This window comes from Aotus nancymaae, unplaced genomic scaffold, assembly GCF_030222135.1.
Source record: "Aotus nancymaae isolate 86718 unplaced genomic scaffold, 86718_ANA_hifiasm-v0.15.2.pri h1tg000025l, whole genome shotgun sequence".
NCBI lineage: Eukaryota > Metazoa > Chordata > Mammalia > Primates > Aotidae > Aotus > Aotus nancymaae.
This window is the reverse complement of record NW_026988438.1, coordinates 20,680,313-20,699,506: the sequence shown is the minus strand read 5'-3', so window position 1 is coordinate 20,699,506 and position 19,194 is coordinate 20,680,313. Positions and strand designations below refer to the sequence as shown.

General features: G+C 35.3%; 1 protein-coding gene across 1 annotated transcript in view; it reads left to right on the top strand.

Annotated features, from left to right (window-relative positions):
- Positions 1-19,194, top strand: part of ZNF804B (zinc finger protein 804B) — a 541,723-nt gene that overhangs the window by 431,571 nt on the left and 90,958 nt on the right. Inside the window, exon 2 of the mRNA XM_012450859.3 lies at positions 9,285-9,428. Coding sequence (XP_012306282.2) covers positions 9,285-9,428 — 144 coding nt within the window. The remainder of the gene's footprint in view (positions 1-9,284; positions 9,429-19,194) is intronic.

The window sequence follows — 19,194 nt, the reverse complement described above, 5'->3', positions numbered from 1 at the left end:
CTGTAGGCATCATGTGGCATGGATTAGATTATTCTTATACCATACATTGTTTTCTGATTTCAATAAAGATAGGACTATTAAAATATGACTTTGTCGTATACTTTTATTTTTAGAACACTGTTCTAACAATGTAGTCTGCTAATTAGAAAAAAGCAAGTATGTAGAGTTCCCATACACTCTGCCCAATCCTACATGGTTTCTCTTATTATTATTTTACATCACGTGGTGAGTTAGTTTAATAATCTGTATTCACACTGCTAACAAAGTCATACCCAAGACTGGGTAATTTATAAAGGAAATAAGCTTAATTGACAAACAGGTTCACATGGCTGGGGAGGCCTCACAGTCATGACGAAAGGTGAATGAGGAGCAAGGGCACATCTTACATGGCAGCAAGCAAGAGGGCGTGTGCAGGGGAACTCCCATTTATAAAACTGTCAGATCTCATGAGATATATTCCCTGTCATGAGAACAGCACAGGAAAAATCCACCCTACATGATTCACTTACCTCCCACTGGGTCCCTCCAATGACATGACACATGGGGATTCTTATTATTCAGGGTAAGTTTAGGGTGCGGACACAGAGCCAAACAATGTCACTCTGCCCCTGGTTTCTTCCTAGTCTCATGTCCTCGCATTTCAAAACCAGTTTCACTGCCCCGCAATGTCTTAACTCATTCCAGCATTAACCCAAAGTTCAAATTCAAAGTCTCATCTGAGAAAAGGCAAGTCTCTTTCACCTATGAGCCTGTAAAATCAAAAGCAACTTAGTTACTTTCCAGATACAATGGGGGTACAGGCAATGGTTAAATGCACCCATTCCAAATGGGAGAAATTGGCCAATACACAGGGGGTTTAGGCCCCATGCAAGTCCAAAATCCAGTGAGGCAGTCAAATCTTACTCCAAAATGATCTCCTTTGACCTCATGTCTCACATCCAGGTCACAGCGATGCCGGAGGTGAGTTCTCATGATCTTAGGCAGTTCTGCTCCTGTGGGTTTGCAGGGTACAGTCCCCCTCCTGGCTGCTTTCATGGGCAGCTGTTGAGTGTCTAAAGATTTTCCAGGTACATGGTGCAAACTGTTGGTGGTTCTACTATTCTGGGGTCTGGAGGATGGTGGTTCTCTTATCACAGCTCCACTAGGCAGTTTCCCAGTGAGGACTCTGTGTGGGGGCTTAAACCCCACATTTTCCTTCTACATTGCCCAAGCAGAGGTTCTTCCTGAGGATCTCACCCCTACAGCAAGCTTCTTCCTTGACATCCAGGCATTTCCATACATCCTCTGAAATCTAGGCAGAGATTCCTAAATCTCAGTTCTTGACATCTGTGAATCTGCAGGTTTAGTACTACATGGAAACTGTCAAGGCTTGGGGCTTACACCCTCTGAAGCCATGGCCTGAGTTGTACCTTGGCCCCTTTTAGCCATGGCTGGAGCAGATGGCTAAAAGGGACATAAGGCACCAAGTCCCAAAACTGCACACTGGAGGAGAGGCTTGGGCCCGGCCCATAAAACCATTTTTCCCTCCTAGGTCTTTGGGCCTTTGATGGGGGGGGGGGCTGCCATGAAGGTCTCTGACATGTCCTGGAGACATTTTCCCCATGGGCTTGGTGATTAACATTTTGCATCTCATTACTTATGCAAATTTCTGCAACCAGCTTGAATTTCGCCCCAGAAAATGAGTTTTCCATTTCTACTGTATCATCAGGATGCAAATTTTCCAAACTTTTATGCTTTGCTTCCCTTATAAACAGAAGTTCTAATTCCAAACCATATATTTGTGAATACATAAAACTGAATGCTGGCCAGTTGTGGTGGTTCACGCCTGTAATCCCAGCACTTTGGAAGGCCAAAGAGGGTGGATCACCTGAGGTCAGGAGTTTGAGACCAGCCTGGCCAATGTTGTGTAACTCAGTCTCTATTAAAAATATAAAAATTTGCCAGACATGATGACTGGTGCCTGTAGTTCCAGCTACTCAGGAGGCTGAGGCAGGAGAATTGCTTGAACCTAGGAGGTGGAAGTTGCAATGAGCTGAGATCACACCATTGCACTCCAGTTTGGGTGACAAGAAAAAAAAATCTCAAAAAACCCCCTGCAAAACTGAATACTTTTAATAGCATCCAAATCACCTTTTGAATGCTTTGCTGCTTAGAAATTTCTTCTGCCAGATGCCCTAAATCATTTTTCTCAAGTTCAAAGTTTCACAAATCTCTATGGCAGGGGCAAAATGCCACCAGTCTCTTTGCCAGAACATAACAAGAGTTGCCTTTGCTGCATTTCCCAACAAATTACTCATCTCCATCTAAGACCAACTCAGCTTGGACTTTATTGTCCCTATTGCTATCAGCATTTTGGTCAAAGTTATTCAACAAGTCTCTAGGAAATTCTAAACTTTCCTATATCTTCCTGTCCTCTTCTGAGCCCTCCAAACTGTTCTAACCTCTGCCTGTTACTCAGTTCCAAAGTAGCCTCCACATTTTCAAGTGTCTTTATAGCAGTACCCCACTCTACTTATACCAATTTACTGTATAAGTCTGTAAATTGTATGTATAAAGACATACCTAAGATTGGGCAATTTACAAAGGAAAGAGGTTTAATTGACTCAGAGTTCCACGTGGCTGGGGAGGCCTCACAATCATGTTGGAAGGTTAATGAGGAGCAAAGTCACGTCTTACGTAGCTGCAGGCAAGAGGGCATGTTCAGGGGAACTTCCCTTTATAAAACCACCTTTATAAGTACTCCCCTTTATAAAACCACTGCATAAGTCTTAGTTCCTCATTAGACTTACTATCATGAGAACAGCACAGGAAAAACCGACCCCCCATGATTTGATTACCTCTCACTGTGTCCCTCCCATGATACGTGGCAATTATTGCAATTCAAGGTGAGATTTGGCTGGGAACGTAGAGCCAGACCATACAGTTTGTACATTGTAATTGATAAAGCCATATTTATAAAGTATTATTAGCAAAATCTAGTTTACATTAGAATGCACTCTTGGTGTTTTAAAGTTATATGGATCTTTATACCATCATATATATTTCAGGAATTCTAATTCTCTCCCCTTTAGCACATTAAATAACTAGATTAAAATAAATAAATAAATAAATAAATAAATAAAATGTATTCATTCTTTTGCTCACTACATTTATTAATTCATGTATTCTTTACTGGGCATTTGATAAACATAAACTCTAGGTCAAGACTTCACTGTTATTTAATTATTCAACCATTTTCCTGACCCAGACTTGATATACATATTTTTTAGTCACTCTTTTTTTTCTTTCTCACCTAAGTATATTGTCTGATTTTATTGGTGAGGGCTGAAATGTTCTGTATTAAAGAGACTGATAGTTTTTGCATTTTGGTGGGCTAATACTGCATGGTGTCAGTAAAAGCTCATTGGTTTATGTGTGTTTTACTGTTTTATTGGTTGTTAAGCAACTCTGCAAAACAATATACAGCCTTTATAAACTTGTGCAATGTAGCATTTGTATCTGATCGTTAAGGAATCTGGAAATTTTACCTCCCCCCTTTTTCCTTCCATTAGGCAGATAACCATGATTAATCAATAAAGCAATAGCTGCTGTCATGATTATTTTAGGATTTGCCTGGACTTCCTTATTTCCTTTCTAACATGTTTTTATGGTGGAAGAACTGTATAATACTTCATGCAGAGGAAGCTGAAGTTGGTGTTGGCCAATGTTGATAACTGTGGTCCTAACAGAAATGCCTGTGTTCTTAAAAAATAATCTCTGTTCAAATGCAATCAATTAAGACACATCTCCAAAATAGGCAGTTATTTAAGCAGACTTTAGATATTTAATTGTTTCTTCATGTACAGAAATGTAGTCAAGACTCTGGCATCCTGCCTGTAAGTCAGAAATTTGTCATTCTTTGCAAATTAGAAGCGATGCTGAGCTGTCCCCAGAGCATGCTGCAGAGAGATAGTTTCACGTGTTTAATGTGCTTGTATCTATTTTTTAATGTGGGCATTTTGATGAATTATTATAAGAGGAGAAGCTAAAAGTTTCACCTGTGTCTATAATTTCTCAAAATAACTAGCTCAAAATAATCTTTATGCTAAGGAGGAATATTGGAGTGGCCTAGTTAGGTTTCCTACCGTCGTATTTTGGTGGGGCATATTCTGAGCCCCATCACCTATATTTGCAATGTGGTATACTTACTACTTCCATAAAAATTATCCAGTGTTTTCTTCACAACAATCCTGCAAGTTACTTTATTATTATCCCCTTTAATTTATTCTGAGATAACTGAAACCTTTAGCATTTGAACTTCTGTAAGATAGAGGCTGACATTCAAGCTAGTCAGCTTTCAAAGACTAAGATACTTTTTTCCTATTATAAAAATAGAATAAATAAGTGAATGAAACCTCTAAAGCAAGTTTTCTGTTATCCGAGCTGTTACAGAGATGCAGGAAGATGACGGGAGCCAAAAGAGTGTTCTGACTCAGCAGCAGCCACTTGATTGGAGGAGGGGAAAATTCACTTTCTTTGAAGTAGGATTTCATTTGGGGCTAATATAATAGAATTCGTTAGAGAATATTAGAATTCTTAAAGCAATCTCTTACACATAACAGTGAAAGGTCAAATGTGGGCTTTCACACAAAGAATGTGAATTCAATTCTCAAAGCTCTGAGCTGGTATTACCAATAAGGAGCTATGGAGAACAGCAATTGATTTCTTCCCTTTCTTTTTCATAATCAGAGCACATATTCACAACCAATGCAGCAAGACTACTACCTTGCATTTTCCTAGTAGCCATCTCTCAGCTTCAAGAGCATTATGAATTTTTAAAAGGATAATTAGTTCTCTGTGTTTCTGGGAGTTAAGTGCTCCATGCCATCCTGAATCCACAAATGAGTTAGCAGAGATAGCCTAGACTTATCTGGCATCTGGATAAATGCTAGATTGCAGCAGCCTGGAGTATGGTGAATCACACCTCTGAAGTCAGGCAGATTTGAGCTTAATCCAGTGAATGAGATTCTAAACATGTTTGTGCCTTATTTTCCATATCTTTAAATGAGATAATAATAGAACATACTTCATAGAGCTATTGTGAAGATTAAGTGAGTTAGCAACTGTGAAGTGGCACATTTCTGGTTTACAATGTAGTTTACTAGGAGTTAATGTGTAATAATCACAATTATAAAAATTCGATAGCAAACATTCATATTTCTAAGTGTATTACTCTAGTCAGAATACTTGCCCACTTTAAAAAACACACCTGTTTTATGCATTAATGTAAAATTATTGGTGTGAAAAAGTACATATTCACTGCTTGCACCCAAAACATTAATTATAAAAAGTAATTAATTACTACAGAATTCATACTGAACTACAACAAAAAATGCCCATTGGCATTACCTAATGTTTTAAAAATGACTTGTTAAGATAAGTGTCATATTCCATTTGTAATTTACTTTCACCCTTTAATGAATCATTGAGAATGACTAACAAGAAGCTTTCTTTTATGTCATACATTCTTTTTTCTGTCAGATAAGCTTTCAAAACCTCTTCCTCTAGGCAAAATGTAAGATGAGAAATTTAAATAACTGGCAAATCAATGAATGAATTATATATCAAACCTTGTATCTGTAATTCTTTTTTAAAAAATTTACTGATACTGAGAATAGGTCATCATTTTTTACTCCTTCCATATTTATACTGTATCTCTAAATATATTTAAAGGTTGTGTAATTACTTTAGAAAGTAAATCATCTTAATTTACCTTCAGGCCTATTTTTCAGTAAAAGTATCCTGTCATTCAACAAAAAGCCAAGAAGTAATGTGTACTAATACTGTATATGTAATGCTATGTGAGAGACACATTAACTTCTAATTATTTTTAGCTAGTCTGATCTAAGTAACCCTCTATAGCAATTTGTGATTATCACTCTATCACAACTTATAGTTTTTACTTATTTACTAGACTGTAAATTAATGAGTATAAGACCCAGTAAGAAACTGATATTTAGAAGTTGCTAAATAAAAAATACCTGAATGTATTAATACTTAATAAATAGTTGGATAAATGGATGGTTAAACATGTGGATAGATGGTTGGTTGGATGAAGTTGCATGAGACAGTAAAGCATGCCTCTACTTTACTGTTACCTAGCCATTAGATTTTACACAAAACATGAAATTGCTAAATATCAGTTGACTTTTGAAAAATAATAGAGATTTCTACTGTTACAATTCCATCTGTATCTATATGTTTTGTGGTAGAATTTATACTCCACCTGTTCACTATTTCCCTCTCTCTCTTTTTTTTTTTGAGACAGGGTCTTGTTCTGTCACCCAGTCTGGAGTGCAGTGGCACAATCTTAGCTCACTGCAACCTCCGCCTCCTGGGTTCAAGCGATTCTCCTACTTCATCTTCCCAAGTAGCTAGAATTACAGGAGTGCACCACCACCCTGGTGCGTTTTTTAGTAGAGATGGGGTTTTGCCATGTTGGCCAGGCTGGTCTTGAACTCCTGACCTCAGGTGGTCTGCCCACCTCAGCCTCCCCAAGTGCTGGGATTACAGGCATAAGCCACCGTGACTGGCCTCTTTCTCTCTTAATGAGGGGACCAGAATATGCCTTGGAGATTGTCATTAACGCCTTAGAGGGAAGAAAGATAAGAGTATCTGCTTAATTTCCTCACAAGAATAATGAAGCAAGAAATGTGATATGTAGTTTAGTCTAACAACTTTGTAAAATATAAGCATTCAGGAAAAAATAGTATAAAACCCAAATTTTGGTGAAACTGTCTTAAAATTATAACATTTTGAGCTAAAAATTATCTAATATGATACTTAAAGAACATTTTAGAAATATAGAATATTTAGATGAGGGTAAACATTAACTCTTGGCCATTGAACTATTGTCATAAAATCTCTTACATAATCTGAAAGAATATAAAAATACATTTTTAGCCTCAAATCTATCCTGAATTTTCATTTGTTTCCCTACCCCAGTTCATGAGGCTGAGGTGTTTCTGAGCACTAAGGCAGGGTTGACCAATTTCTAAGGAACATGGTCAGTTTTCTAAGGCTGTTGTCATAACGAAGTAAGAACTATGATTAAACTAAAGTAATCCCTAGTTTGAATCCAGTCCCTGTGATTATACTAAGAAAGGACATGGAAAAAATAATAATAATAACAACTATGCGTGGTGGCTCAACGCCTGTAACATCAGCACTTTGGGAGGCCTAGGCGGGCGGATCACCTGAGGTGAGGAGATCAAGACCAGACTGCCTACCATGGAGAAACCCCGTTTCTACTAAAAATACAAAAAAATTATTTGGGTGTGCTGGTGCATGCCATAATCCCAGCTATTCTCGGGGCTGAGACAGGAGAATCTCTTGAACCCGGGAAGTGGAGGTTGCAGTGAGCCGAGATCTTGCCACTGCACTCCAGCCTGGGCAACAGAGTGAGGCTACATCTAAAAAAAAAAGCTTAGAACAATTGGAGAATAATGGTTTCCCTTGATTCTACGTCTACTAAACCAAGAGATTTAGCACCACATCAATGCTGTACTCCTGTCTCACTTCTCGATAGCGACTGTATCAGCAGGCAGTTGTCTTAGTTCTTTCAGCACCTGGGTTTTGATCTTGAAATCAGAGTCTGCATCCTCGTTACTGGATATAGCCTGTCCAGTAGTTTTTATATCCACCATTATTCTAGAGTGTAGCCAAATTCTCACCTTACCTCTCTGAGATAGGCAGTCCCTGTATTTGGTCTAGTTGTGCTGTTAGTTAATGCTGTCATACCCTTCTTGCTTTTTGCCATCTGTTTTGCCCTCTTATTTTTGGGCTTAAATCATTATGTTATGCACATGTCTAAATTAATTGCCCCATTTCTTCACCCTACTCTGAAAACATGCCTAAATGATTTCTGCTTACTTTCTTTTCTGGTCAGCTATTTGCCTATGATGTACACTTATGATCCAATTTCTTTCTACTGAGGGTAGTTATTTTGGAGAAACAAAGATAAAAATCCATGCTTTAGTTTGTTCATTCATTCTTTATACATGTTTACTTGGTATTCTCAATGTGCCAATCACTCTTTTATTTGGTATTGGGATAATATAGCAGAAGTTGTAGAATGGCATAAGGCATAAATATATAAACCATGATTATCCATTTATTTATGTACTGCATATCAAATAGTGCCTATTCTAGGCTAGACAACATGTTGTTTAGCACTATGTAAGAAAAATGAATAAATCAGTTTCTTCTCTCAAAAAATCGGTGGAAACAATAGACATGAAAACAGATAATTTAATGCTATATAATGTATCTGGTAATACAATTAAAGAGGAAAATATAGAAGAACGGTTTGATAAAATATGGTACATGCAAGGTAAGAAGGTTTTTTTTGGTATATTAAGAAGGTTGGCTTTTAAGGAAGATAACAAATTACACCTGTTTACTAACAGAGGAGCTAGGAATAGATTATTTGAATTTAAATTATTTCTCCACTTGTTAACTTGGTGACCATGAGTGTGATCTCTCTAAGCACTGGTTGATGCGTCTATCATGCAGATAAAAATAGAACCTAACTCAGGATGTCATAAGGAATGATGAGATAATTCATATACCTGGTGCATAGTTTATACTAAGTAAACATTTGCCATTATTATTCTACAATCAAAGAGAGAGCTAAAGAGGATTTTAAGCAGAATTATGTAGCCAAAACTGTTTTAAATGGAGCATACTAAAAATATTAAGGAGAATATTTTGAAGAACATGGACATAAAGCCTTTAGTACTGTGTAGCAGTAACTGACGCTTGTGGAAGAGGCTCAGGCAATGTCGAACGTTATGGATACAGCAGGCTCTATCTATGGTGTGAATGGGGGCGCCCCGGGAGAGCATATAAAATAGACAAATCATTGGCCTGAAGATGGAATTACATGGAACACAAACATTTAGGCATAATATCAGAAAAACAGAGGCCTATGAAGGAGATAAAGAAGAAATGGCCAGTGATGTCCTTGGTAATAGGCATAATCACAACCTAGAAATGGGTGGCAAGAGGAAGAATGAGTAAAAACCAGGCTCCAGCACAGGGCTATTTTAGGAGAACTCATAATATGTTGGTTGATAAGTTAGGGATGATGTTAAACTAAACGTTACTTTCACAGTGCCATGAGTTCCCAGAAAATAATGTGCTCCATCATATTCCTTTAAGTTAAATACCAACTTGATTAATATGAGAGCTGGTTATGGTATTAGAGAAAAGTGTAACCAGCATTTTTGTCTTTGTTCTTAAAGGATTTTGCAGAAAAGGAGAAGTCCACAGCAAAGGCCCTGGGAGATGTAAAGGCAAACTTTTACTGTGAATTATGTGACAAGCAGTATCACAAACACCAGGAGTTTGACAATCATATTAATTCTTATGATCATGCTCATAAGCAGGTAAGCCAAAGTGGGAAAAGTCCTTTATATTCCTGTATTTATACCTTCAGAACAGAACTGTATGAATTTGACCTTAAAACTGTCATATAAGACTATCAGGTGAGAACATTTTACATCTTTTTTTTTCTGTAGACGTTGTGTTTTGTGCTTAAATGTTATGCAAAGTATTATAAAACTGGAGGTAAATTTAGAGATGATCTAAGAGTAGACTGACATATTTATTTTAGAATTATATCAGTTAACCCTTAAACAACACAGTGGTTAGGAATGTCAACCCTCTATGCAGTCAAAAATCCACATGTGACGCTTGATTCCCTCAGAACTTTACTAATAGCCCACTGTTGACCAGGACGAAGCTTCACCATAACATAAACAATCCATTAATGCATGTTTTATATATGTTATATATGTTATATGTTGTATTCTTACAATTAAGTAAGCCAGAGAAAAGAAAATGTTATTAGGAAAATAAGGAAGAGAAAATATAGTTACAATTCATTAAGTGAAAGTGGATCATCATAAAGCTCTTCATCTTCATTGTCTTCATGATGAGTAGGCTGAGGAGGAAGAGGAGGAGTTGATCTTACTGTTTCAGGGGTGGCAGAGAAAATCCACATGTAGGTGGGCCCATTTAGTTCAAACCTATGTTGTTCAAATGTCAACTGTATGTAGGGAAACCAGGAACCAGGAAAAATAGTGTGTTATTCAAAGTTACTTAACTAGTTAGTGACAAATTTAGAACCCCAGACTAGTAGTAGGACAGACTCTATTACAGAATATGTTATAGACTACATCTTTCAAGGATTCCAATTATAGGAAATATCAGGTCTTTGAGAAAGCAATTCTCAACAAAAGATTACATTTTCCTAGGCATAGTCTCTTAAAGTCAAAGTTGTTATTTAATAAATGAAACATTGCAAACAGGTAAACAAAAAATTCAAAAGGGAAAAGTCTAGGAGTAATCACAGGTAAAAACATTTTAGTTTATCTTCGTGAAAGATCATATGAGTATCTATAGTATGAGTGTGGATATACTACACATGGCTGCTTATAATACCTACTCTCCAAATGTGAAAGAAGAGGCTATTTCTCTCCTCTTGTTAGATGTTATATTTGCTAATTGAGGCATGGCTCTATTGGCAATTTAAGAATGTTAAATACTACCAGCTGAGAAATAAATTTCATGTGACTAAAGACTATTGCTAACAGCTATAACAAGGTACACATTCCTGATGCCAAATGGACCTGACATGTTGGAATGTGTGGGTAAGTGTTGTATACTCTATCTGAAATATTTGTTCAAACTAAACAAAAGTAAATATTTTGTCAGATATCACTAGCATTTTATTGAGTGCATACTAACTATATACATATATTTATATATGACTATACACACACACACACACACACACACACACACATGCATGTTCTTGGGAAATGCAAACCTGATAAAGATACAGCTCTTTATCCTTAAAGATAAGATATATGTATATAGTTGGCGCCATTTCTCTGACAAGGGTTAGATAATGAGATAAATTGTTTTAGAATTATAATTTCCAAATTCTAGTGTGTGTAATAATCACTTCAGAACATGTTAATTGTTCAGATTTTCAGAATCTTTCTCAGCTATTCTAGTTCAATAATTCTGAGATAGGGTCTAGGAACCTATATTTTGAAATGAATTAAAAATTAAAAATGTTAAACATATATAAATGTGAACTAGTGGCTATTACCCAACTTCAATGATAATGAATCTTGTTTTATTTATACCATCACACCCACCACACCTCCGCCACCGTTACATTATTTTGAAGCAAATTCCAGACGTCTCATCATTTTATCTAAAACTATTTCAAGATATATAGGAATGCTTTAAAATTGATGCTTTGATTATTATATAACCTAAAAATTAACAGTAAATTTCTAAATACCAGTTAGTGTTCTTGTTACCTTAGTAATCTTATAAATGATTTGCAAATTTGGATTCTTTGAAATTAGGATCCCCAAATATCCACACTTTGGGTTGACATGTCTTGAAGTTTCTTTTTATATATTTTAATCTATACATTTTTCCATCTCTTTTAAAATTTTACTTTTTCCAGTTCTTTTCCCACATACGGGATTATGCAAAATTCTACTCACTGTTATCTTTTCACGTTTTCCTTTTAACTGGTTTTTATGGAAAGAGATTTGGTCAAATTCAGACATATTTTTTCTTGACAAGAGTCTATTAGAAGGTATTTCGTGTCCTTCCATAAGGTGGCATATAATGTCTCCTCATCTCTTTTTATAATCTTAAGTTTGATGAGTGAGTTTAGGTACTATCAGATTATTGATCCATCCATCATTACGTTTCTACTAGCTTTTTCCTCACTAATGATTTTGTAGACATCAATGCTCATTTGCTTAAATCCCTTCACTTGTAGTTGTAAAATGATGATTCAAATTATTTTACCCCTTCTGCATTTATTAGATAGATTATGTCTGTAGAGAGAAACTTCTTCTGTACCACCCCCTATGGGATTTTATGCAGGTGGGCTTCAGGCTGCATATGAAGAAAAAAAGATTACTCAGGGATTCGGAGAAATAAAAGACCAGGAAAGGTCTCATGGAATAGTGGCATTTGATTTGTGCTTTACACATGCATAAGTAGATATTAAAATAGAGGATCAAGATGAGATGGCATTCTTGACAGTGGAGATATAAGAAGCTGAGGTGAGAAAATTGAAGAGCATAAGGAATCTTTTGAAAACTGTAGGAAGTATTGGACTACCAGGGTGAACCCTCTATACCAGGTCTGCATGCCACAGCATCCCTTGTGCTCTGGAATCCTGACTAATCAATTTCTGTTTTTTCTCATTTTCTTCAATCTTATTTCTCTTAGCTATCCACATGTTGATAAACAACTTTCCTCAATCTTTCTATTCCATTCTGTTCTATTCTATTCCATATATATGCACACTTCTGTCTTTCACTTATTTGCTTGTTTTGTTTGTTTGTTTATTGACTTAGTGTCATTTTAACTTTCCCGGGTGTTCTTCATCAAACAATAATTTGGTTTCTACTGTGTGCTACTGTGTTCATTGTGAAAAATGAACAAATGTGGTCTCCACCTTCAGGGAGCTGGTAATCTAATCAAGGAGAAGACAAGTCAATAGATCTTATGATAAATTAACTTAAGTATTATAAAAATTTTATACCTAGGACACTTAAAAGAGAGCACACAAAACTGATTCGAGAAAGAAGAGAAGATAAATGAGCTGGATTTCTTAAAGACTAAATAGAAGTTTACTGTGTACTCAAGAATAATAGGTCCTATATGGTAGAAAACCTATTATCAAGGTATGGGGGCAGTTAAAAAATGTAATCTATGAAGGAGCAAATGATTCCCTGTGGCTGCTAAGGCCATAATCACTCCCTTGGGGACCTCTTTAGAAATCTTTGAAACTGTATCCTATTTACCTCATTCTCTTTTTGCGGAGCATCTTGTCCTCATTTTTCATTTTGCATTCTCATCTCCACCATCATCATTAATCTCACCTCTGAATCTTTGCTCAGGTCTTCCAGCTGGACTCCCCACTTCCAGTATTATCCCTGCTCCACACCAACCCATCCACTTATAACCAGATAAATCTTTCCAGACTACCCCATTTATATGATCACTCTTTTCCTAGGAAGTCCTTAGTGCTTCATGACTGATTTTTGAAAGGGTCTGAACTACTTATCATGCTATTGGAATCCACAATCCTGCTCTTGCCTTCATTTCCAGATTTATCTTCTGTAAATCCAGAATTTCCTAACAGTTTCCTAAAACATGTCTTATGCTTTCCCACATGCTCATCTTGGCTCATTATCTTCCCACTCCCTGAAGTGCCCTCTTGTCTTGTGTCTGTTTTCCAACACGTACTTCTGCATATTTAATGCACAGATCGAAAACTTATATGAGATACTTAAAAAGCCAAGATTTCATGGTAAACTAATTTAACACAGCATTTTAAAAATACCTTTTGCTTGAAATCTATTAATATTATGGCCAATTTTTGTACATGCCTCCCACTTTAAAAAACCATTGGAATAATTAAATTTTCTATAAACTTTGTTAGACTCCCTGTTAGGATAATGTTAAAATACTTTCATTTAAAGATTTATTTTGGCCCAAAATAGTTTGAAAATTACCTCAATTTAAAGTGAAGTGAATTTAACATTTTTCTTTTGACTAAAACTGAATTTTATATAAAGAAAAAGGAACTATTCACTGAAGTAAAGCATGCAAAAGTATATATATATTTTTCAAATTTCAAAGCTCAATTTGTCTATTTGTTTCTTGCTTCATTAAGAGCTCTTCTTGATTGTGATGATGATTATAATGATGATGGTGGGAATTTGGCTATTATTTGGCCTAAGTAATGTGAATAGTTGCCATATTTTATTTTCCATGTAGATTCAGATGAACTATATGGCCTCTTCTGCTTAACTTCCCAAAATATGCTCTTTTTGGTACACTTAGAGGTACTTCCAAATTCTCATTAATTCATTCTATTACTCATCAATAGAACATATTAGATCTGATAATAAAATAATCCTTGAATGCTTTTCTCTGCTTTCTTTCATTCATGTGCAATTACTGAGGATCCCAGAGCTGAAAAAGTAATTTCAGAAGCATTTGTTGTTGTCTTCTGTCAGCATCCTGTGTTTATTTTATCACAGAGTAGATTTTTAACGGTTATATTGTAATTCTAGACAAGTAAGTCAATGTATAACTTCAAGAAATAAAGTAAAACAGTATGTGATGCATATATTTAAATGAATTCTGTTGGACCTTTAAAAATGCTTTTCTACAATTTGATCAAAACTTAAGATTTTTTTCACCTCACTGCACTCCAGTATGGGTGACAGAGTGAGACCTGTCTCCAAAAAAAGAAAAAAAAATTAAGTTATTTTCTTAGGTATTATTTGTAGAGAAAGATAGCTCATCAATAACAAATGTGAATTTTTAAATTTCTTCAGTGAGGAAAAATAATGAATTTCTAGCTTTGACAACTCATTCTATATATAGCTCACATTTCTGGAAACAGCTCAATTATCTTAGCGATTGCCTTGAACTTCTTAAAATTCTGTGTAAATGCTGAGTATTATTCCTAATGCAGTTTGAATGTGTATACAAATTATAATCACTTGATAAAGACAGAACTGTAACTAGCAATATAGTTAACATGTCAGTAACAATTAATTACTTGTGAGACTACCTACAAGTCATAATTCCTTTCTCAAGATTGTTAGCTGCAAATGTATTACTGGAATGAATAATACACATCCTCACATGCAGCAGAAGTCTCTCCTGCTCCAGGGACATTCTGATTCATCTCAGTTTTGAAAAAAAACAAATGAGCCAGATCCCTGTACAATTAACCCATAAAAATATCTTTAATAATAAAAAACAAATCCACTTTCAAATCCTCCACATATGACGCTTAATCCTCCTAATCTCCTTTGCTTCACAATAGGATTTATTTTTACGCAGAAGGAACTGTTCACTTGTCAAGCCCTGGGTTTGAACTCCAACAGATTCGTTCTTTAAAATATTGTTTTGGATTCACCCGATCTCTACTTGCTCTGGGTAACATATCAAAACAGAGCTACTGTTGTCATCTTGACTTTAAGAGGAAAAGACCCCAAAATTGCTGAAATAATTTAATCTAATGATCTCTTGTTTTGTTTATGCAGTTTGATTTATGTTTTCCCCAAACGCTGCTCAAATGATATATAGCATGTTAATTATTAGTCCTCTTAAAGTGGTAACAAAATGTCAAAGTGTAGATGATTTGTGGAGTCAGCAAGATTGAAGAAATAGACTGGAGTACCTGGAATGAACATTTTTAGTGCCATAAAATAATATTATCTCCTGCTCCATTTTGCATTCTGTAAACCAAGATTTCTGGTGAAGTGTCTGTCTCTCTCTCTCTCTCTCTCTCTCTCTCTGTGTGTGTGTGTGTGTGTGTGTGTGTGTGTGTGTCTGTATCCTCAAATTACCCAGCAGTAGTTGCAACCTTTATTAGCATTAGCAGAGAAGTACAAGACAAAAGAACCAAAGCTGATACTAGCTTCCTGCTCATATTTAACGCTCCCAAATTGCTGCCTGTACCTTAGCTAAGAGGCTTTTTTATCTCAATGTTCTCCTAACTGAAAAATAAATTAAAATTTTTGCATTCTGGTTCCTTCTGACTTTCGAATATATCAAGTGTTTTCCTTCTACCTTAGGGCATTGGCTATAGCTGACTGTTCTCTCTGTCTGCAAAATTCTTCTATCTGACCTTCAGTGTTCTCATTGTCTTCATTCATGTCTCAGCTTAAATGTCACCTTTTCAGTAGGACATTTCTCTTTTACCTTAAGTAGTCAGTTAGCAGTTTTCCAGTTCTAATATCCTGTTGGCACTATCAGTGGTGATGTACCTTGTAATGGCTCTCGAGAGCCAGCTGTTCAGTATTCGAGAACTTTGTGAGCCAGTTGTTTAACCATTGATAGCTTGAAATCAGCCATAACGGGGAATCTGCAAACACTCAAATTATGGCTTTGTGTGTTTTGTTTGGTTTTTCTAAAGAGTTGCTAGAATAGCACAAAACTGCTTATCACTCTTTAAAAGGAAAAAAACTTTTTACTTTTTAATTTATTTGTCCTCACACTCTACTCCCCACTATTAGCCTCATAAAGGGAAAGCCACAGGTGGTTCTACTAGCCACTGTGTATCTAGAACTTAGAGCAATTTCTGCCACATAGTAATATGCAAAAGATATTTTTAAAAAATGAAAAAGTAGCTGAATAACTTAGTTTTTAGAGTAGGCCATTTCACTCTATCCTACGTCAATATATTGACCTATCATTGACTAAATATTTCTTAAGTGAATAAAAGTAAATACTATAGTAAACATATGGGGTCCCTGATATCAAGTTATTTATGATTATTGAGCAAAAACTGTCATAAAAGCACAATTTTATAATTTAAGAAAATGTTTGATCCATTATTAATGTTGACAAGATGTGCCACTCTAGTAAGATAGGACTAGATTTGTGATTTAGAAAAATAAACCCAAAAGCAGTTTATGTTGGTACACAAGAAGGAGCTCTCGGCTCTGTGATCAGTTAGTCATTTAAGAGTTAAGGATTCTTTATAACAATGGCAATGAAGGGATGAGAAAGGGATCAATTCTAAAAATTGTCAGTGCCTTACAAAATGTAAACATATGGTTTGCATAACTAGTAACCAACTAAATAAAAATTTGGGGAGATTTTAAAAAGTAAATTTGTCAAACGTGAAAAAAAGAATTATACCACCTGGTGTTGACAAGGTGTGAGAAAACATTGCTTATGAGGGTGTACATTGTCTTAATTCTTCAGCGTTCCACTTTTGATTATTTTGAAAAGGCTTAAATGTAAATTTTTCCTATCAGCAGTTCCATTTTGCAAGCATCTTAGGAAAATAATCAGACAAATTCCAAATATTTACATATGAGGATATGTAAAATAAAAAAAATACTGGAAACAATCTAAATATACAATGAAGAGAGAGTGACTAAATTATGATGGCCTTAAACTGGAGTAATGCGTTAGAATTAAACTTATGTTTTGGGTCTATTTGTATATAATATTTAATTCTTAAAAGTTATGCTTAGATAATTATACTAAAAATCAAGAGATTAAGTATTGTGAAAACTATGTAAAATTATTTAATAATTTGGTTCACATCTTTTCAGATAAGTCTCTAAATATTTACTGTCCAATCACAAACTTTAATATAACAACATAATATGTGGTTATGGTATACAAAATATTCTGTCTTCATATATTTTCACTTAACATTATATCTCATAAGTACATAGAGATCTAGATTTTGTTGTGTTGTTAAATAAATTCTCAGAATTTACATTATGATGACTTGTAAATATTTTTCCAGCTGAGCTTCATAATGTACTATGATAACTTTTTGATTATAACTTCTTTCTTTTGCAAGTATTTTTTCCTGAAGTTAGAAATTGCTTAACTCTTACATCTGGTCAATTTTGCATCAGTGCCTATTACTCATTATTTTCCTGAATTATCTGCCATATGTAAGGACAAAGTTTCATTAAAAGCATCATATAAGTCGGATAATTAGTCAGTCCTTTCTCCCTCCTCCTTTACACGTATATAGTAGAGGCCTCCGTCTTTCTGCTCCAATCTTGACATATTGCTCGTCAGGTCAGCTGCATAGCTATTTTTCTGGGACTTGTTTCACTATCATTTTGTAGATGCTTTTATTTCTATCTGTGATTATATTTCTTATTTCCTCGATCACATGGCTTTCTGTGTTTTCTTTATTCACTGATTTTGGTGGAACCTATTCTCTAGTGGTTCCTAACAAAGGATACATGTGAGATAAAATCTGGGGACTCTCGTCTATCAGTAAAAGTAAATGTGTTTATTTTACCCTCACAGTTGATTTATTTTCAAACTGGCTTGCAGCTTTTAGTTTTATTGTTGCGAAGCCAAATGACATCTTGTATCCTAATTATTTCTTTCATGAAACTTTTAAACTTTTCATCATTTCCTCCTACAACAAAAATTGGTCTAGTGCCTTCTGTATGCCCAGCACTATTCCAAATGCTGGAGATTCAGTACAGAGGGAACCAGACAATCTTCTCCATCCTCATGGAGCTAACATCATAGAGAGTGTGTAAAAAAGAAAGTGAACATATAAAATAAGAAAAATCTATAGGATATCAGATGTTCTATATGCAATGGAGAAAAATAAAGGAGTGAAGTGCATAGAGAATACAGTGGGGTAAATAGCATTTTAATTGGGGGTTTTCGTAAAGACCTTAATTAAACAGCAATTATGAACAAGGGCCTAAAAGACATGAGGAAGCAACCCATCTAGCCATCTCTCTGAGAGAGCGTGTTCCAGACAGAGGGAATGCCAAATATGAAGTTTGGGAAATAGGACCATTTAGTGTTCCAGATACCCCTAACACATTGACATTCTAGATTGACTTGCCTTTGGAGGGCTTTCCAGTTACTGGGCAGGGCCTACCATGAGACCTCACAATAGAGAAAAAATATGTCATTTGTTTTAGAAAATGGTATTTTAATATTATTTATTTGATAATATCTTCCTCTACAATCTATTTCTCTGTTTTCTTTCAAAATGTGAATATGCAATTAAAAGACAGAGTTCTTAGACAGTGTCCTAGTTCACAAAAAGACTCAACTCTGAGGTGTCTACAGGAAACCCACTTCAAATATAAAGACAGATTAAAAGAAAAGTGACAGAGAAACATACACCATGAACGCTAGCTAGAGGAGCAACATTAATTTCAGGCAAAGCTGACTTGTGAACAAGCAAAATTTTCAGAGATGAAGAGGAACATTACATAATGATAAAGGAATTATATCTCCAAGAAGACATAACAATCTTTCATGTGTTTATATTCACCTAACAATAGAGCATCAAAATATGGGATGCAAAACCTGATAGAAATGCAAAGAGAAATAGATGAATCCACTGTTTTACTTGGAGATACCAATACCTCTCTGTCAGTAATTGACAAATCTAGCAGGCATAAAATCAGTAAGAACATAGTTTAACTGAAGAGTCCCATCAGTCAGTTGGATCTAATTGATATCAATAGAATACTTCATCCAACAACATAAGAGTACACATTCTTCTTCAGCTCACATAAAACTTTCACCGAGAAGGACTAAATTATGATTTAAAAATACACATTAAAATTT